This window comes from Benincasa hispida, chromosome 6 (genome assembly GCF_009727055.1).
Source record: "Benincasa hispida cultivar B227 chromosome 6, ASM972705v1, whole genome shotgun sequence".
NCBI classification, from domain to species: domain Eukaryota; kingdom Viridiplantae; phylum Streptophyta; class Magnoliopsida; order Cucurbitales; family Cucurbitaceae; genus Benincasa; species Benincasa hispida.
The window spans coordinates 33,319,912-33,324,139 of NC_052354.1; the positions used below are offsets into that span (position 1 = coordinate 33,319,912).

Consider the following 4,228-nt stretch of genomic DNA (forward strand, 5'->3'; position numbering starts at 1 on the left):
GTCGAGATCAGGGAAGATAGTTGTTCTTATTGTCTACGTTGATGACATTGTTTTATCTGGAGATGATGATGCTGAGATCATGAGGCTCAAAACAAATATGGTCGAAGAGTTTGAAATTAAAGACCTTGGTAAGCTAAGATACTTTCTGGGAATGGAAATGGCTTGATCAAAGGAAGGTATCTCAATTTCTCAACGAAAATACACTTTGGACTTACTAAAGGAAACATGCATGACTGGGTGTAAACCTGTTGACACACCAGTAGAGTACAATGCGAAGCTCAGTGAGAAGAATGATAGAGTTCCTATTAATAAAGAGAAGTATCAACGGTTAGTCGGGAAGTTGATATACTTATCTCATACAAGGCTAGATATTTCGTATGTAGTAGGTGTTGTCGGTCAGTTTATGCAGGCTCCCTGTGAAGATCATATGACAGCAGTTGAACGTATCCTTCGATACCTGAAAAAAACTCCTGGCAAGGGTCTGATGTTCAGAAAGTCCAATAAACGATCTGTTGAAGCCTACACTGATTCTGACTGGGCAGGTTCTGTTGTTGACAGAAAGTCGACGTCTGGGTATTGTACGTTTATCTGGGATAATCTATTCACCTGGAGAAGTAAGAAACAAGGGGTCGTTGCTAAAAGTAGTGCTGAGGCTGAGTATAGGGCCATGAGTTTGGGGATCTGTGAAGAAATCTGGTTGAAGAAAGTGTTATCTGATCTCCAGCAAGATAATGAGCTTCCGATGAAATTGTTTTGTGACAACAAAGCTGCCATCAGTATTGCAAATAACCCGGTTCAACATGATAGAACTAAACACGTAGAGATTGACAGACATTTCATTAAGGAGAGACTGGACAGTGGAAACATATGCATCCCTTATATTCCTTCAAATCAGCCAGTTGCAGATGTGCTTACAAAGGGATTACTAAGACAAAGCTTTGACTATTGTGTAAGCAAGTTGGGTCTTGTTGATATCTATGCCCCAATTTGAGGGGGAGTGTTGAAAATAGGGTTATTAACCTAGGGGCATTTATGTAATTGTGTAGGTCTCTAAGGTTTCCTACTGTCTATTTATACGTTGTGTCCCTGTGTATTCAGTGTATCAGATTAACTAATAAGAAAGATCTCTATATCGTGGTTTTTCTCCCTGTACTAGGGTTTCCACGTAACTGTGTGTTGTTATTCTCTTTTCTTCTTCTATATTATAACACCTCAAATCTAGAAGACATTTCACATTCTTCTCATCCCAAAATTAATCAGAGGTGAAGATTAAGTATATTTTAAAATGATATAAAGGTAGATTTAGTAGGGACCAATTATTTTTTAAATAAATCATGTTAAAGCATACATATAAGATATCCTATTAGTAGTAATAGATAATAGAAGATTAAATTAAAAAAAAAAAACATACCACTCTAACTTTAACCATATTTTTAAAATCCAATATTATTCAGAAAATCGACGTAGATGTGAACTAGATGCAAGTATTTTTGAACTAAACCTTCAAAGAACACATTTTAACTTTTTGTTAACATTCAGTTGTTTTTTTCTCGTTAGAAGGAGAATTTAAAATATGTAACTTTTGAAAGAATATAGTAGATTTGTTTAATAATGACAGAAGTTGGATATATATATAAATTGAGCTTATTAGAATAATGAGGAAGGAAATTACTTGTAAATTGATCCTTGTAGGGAGGCACCAAGTACTAAAATGTCTATAACATTTTGGAGACATATTTATTTAATGTCCTTTGGAATCCTCTCCTTCCTCCAACATCACACTCATTGCATGGTTCTGTTTCTTTTCTAAACATGATGACATTTGTAGATTTATTTGTGAATGAAACTAGTAATTAAAAAAAAAAAAAAAAAAAAAAAAACTCTCTCTTAAAAGTTGTTGATTACATTTTTAATTTAATACATGCAAAGGATTTAAACTTTTGATATTTAAGTTGGAGACTATTCTAAACCACATTGATCGTATAATCAAGCTTAAAATATACGAATGATTATTTGGACTAAACTCCCCTACCAATAAATATAAATGTGTCAGACTATATCTCTAAGGAAAAGTTCTAAATCTTTCCACTTAAATGGTTGTGTTGAACTACAAAAAAAAACAAAAAAAAAATTGTTATAGAATCATTCGATAACTATATAATTGGTTTGTGTTTTTTGAAATTGACTAGAAAAAATTACTTTGACTATAATGATTTTTTATTTTGTTATCCAGTTTTGATCAATCAAGTTAAATTTGAGGAAAAAAGGGTTAGTTTGTTTTACAAGTCTTATTTTGTCCTTTATAATTTGACTTATAAAAATAAAAAAAGGTGAAAAGAGCAGTAAGATTATTACTGGAACATGCCATTCTTATTCAAAAGAATTATTAACGAAAGTTAATATTTAAACGAACGAACTTTTAAAGTTCACAATTATATACACACTAATATTGGTTAGACTTCGCTCTTTAAACAAAAATAAATAAAATATAATCAAAAGTGATACTAGTAAATTAGACCAATATCATGGTCTGGTTCGATAATTGATTTTTTTTGAAGCTTAAAAACCGAATAAGTTCTTTAAAACTGTTTTTTTTTAAGACTTGTAATAGGTAATCATTTTGTTTTTTGTTTGTGGTTCAATACATATTAAATGATAATTTTCTCTTTATATTCATTAGACGATGGTATTTGCTTCTTTCATTAAAATATAAATAATTAATTATTTGTCATTTAAAAACAAAAAAAATTTTAAAAATTACTTTTTTAAATTTTCAAAATTTTTGACTTGATTTTTTAAACATTAAAAAGAAGTAGATAGTATACCAGAAAATGATTAAATGTATTAATAGGCTTAATTTTTAAAAATTAAAATTAAAAAGTAAAATAATTATCAAATGGAGCCTTAGTTTTTTTTGTTTCTAGCTAGGTCTCGAAAACTATGCTTATAATCACCAATTTCTCTCTAAATTTATTGATTTATTATTTATTTTTTATCAATATTTTTTTAAAAAAACGAGCAAAGTTTTCAAAACTAAGAAAAATAGTTTTTTAAAATTTATTTTTTTTAAAAAAAATAGTTAAGAATTTCAACTCTGTCCAAAAACAGATGAAAATTATAGTATGAAATTGAGAGTAAAATAATAAACTTAATTTTTAAGACCACAAATCAAAAATCAAATTGTTATTAAACAGATACCTTAATTTTCTAGTTAATTTTTTTTAAAAAAAATATTGTGAAAAAAATAGTATTTATAAATTTAATATAAAAAATCAATCGTTATTAGAAATGATCAATTGCAAATTAGATCCAAATTATTAAATGATATAACCTAATGTAAATTCAAAATTTTTGGAGTGTATTAGTAATAAACTATCTGGGTGATAGGGATATAAATCAACCGTTATTAAAATCAAACAAAATTGTGAAATAATTACTCTTTTTGAAAACTATCAATATAGTTTTCTGAAAAAAAGAAAAAAACTATTGGTAAAAAATAGTATTTATAAGTTTAATTAAAATATTTATATATAGTTTGAGGGCGATGGAGAGAAACTGACATTGCTTCTTGTGCAAATGCAACGAAAGGGAAGGAAGAACTGATCTCTAGCATGATTATCAGTCTGCTGTTTATTCAAAGCCGCTTCATCCAGATCCAAATCCGCACTCAGATTCGTCACTATACAAAACCAATTCAACATCAAAATTCAAGAACAGATTCGTCACTATACAAAACCAATTCAACATCAAAATTCAAGAACAGAATCGCAGAAACACCGAAAATTTTCAAAGGTTAGGGTTAGAGTTCCAAAATTTCCCCCAATTTTTGTTTGTTCTTACTCGGTTGCGCTGAAGAAGACGGTTTCTGTTTAACATGAAGCAGAGTAACCATTTGGCCTTTGCTCAGAAGGCGTTCGATTGTCCATTTCAAAGCGTTTTGACTGCATTTGTCTTTGTCGATCGCCACCGCCACATCCTTCTTTTGAGCTCCTCCTTTCGCCATTCAATTTCTGCTTCAATTGAGTTCTTTTTTCTTGTTCTTGTTTGAATCTATGGAGAAAAATTCGAGAAAAATGGTTTTAATCGAGAAAGGGGATTTTGTGGGGAAGATGAGATGGGAATGATTTTTCAACGGTGTAACAAATTTTTTCTTTGTAATTATCTATTTTTAAGTGGTTTCTGTTTAATTTTTGAACCAGAAAACAAGCTTGGATTTCTTGTTTACAGA

At 29.7% G+C, this 4,228-nt stretch overlaps 1 protein-coding gene across 1 annotated transcript; it reads right to left on the reverse strand.

The window, feature by feature from the left end:
• Positions 1-3,524: 3,524 nt before the first annotated feature.
• Positions 3,525-4,228, reverse strand: LOC120079209. The gene is made up of 2 exons (XM_039033371.1): positions 3,841-4,228; positions 3,525-3,679 (listed from the first exon to the last, which is right to left on the reverse strand). The coding sequence occupies exons 1-2, from the start codon at positions 4,001-4,003 to the stop codon at positions 3,525-3,527; spliced, it is 318 nt and encodes a 105-aa protein (XP_038889299.1). The 5' UTR covers positions 4,004-4,228.

Coding starts and splice junctions, on each gene's coding strand:
- LOC120079209 (XM_039033371.1), bottom strand. CDS start 4,003: ATGGCGAAAGGAGGAGCTCAAAAGAAGGATGTGGCGGTGGCGATCGAC. Junction 3,680..3,840: donor GTCTTCTTCAGCGCAACCGA/GTAAGAACAAAC, acceptor GGTTTTGTATAG/TGACGAATCTGAGTGCGGAT.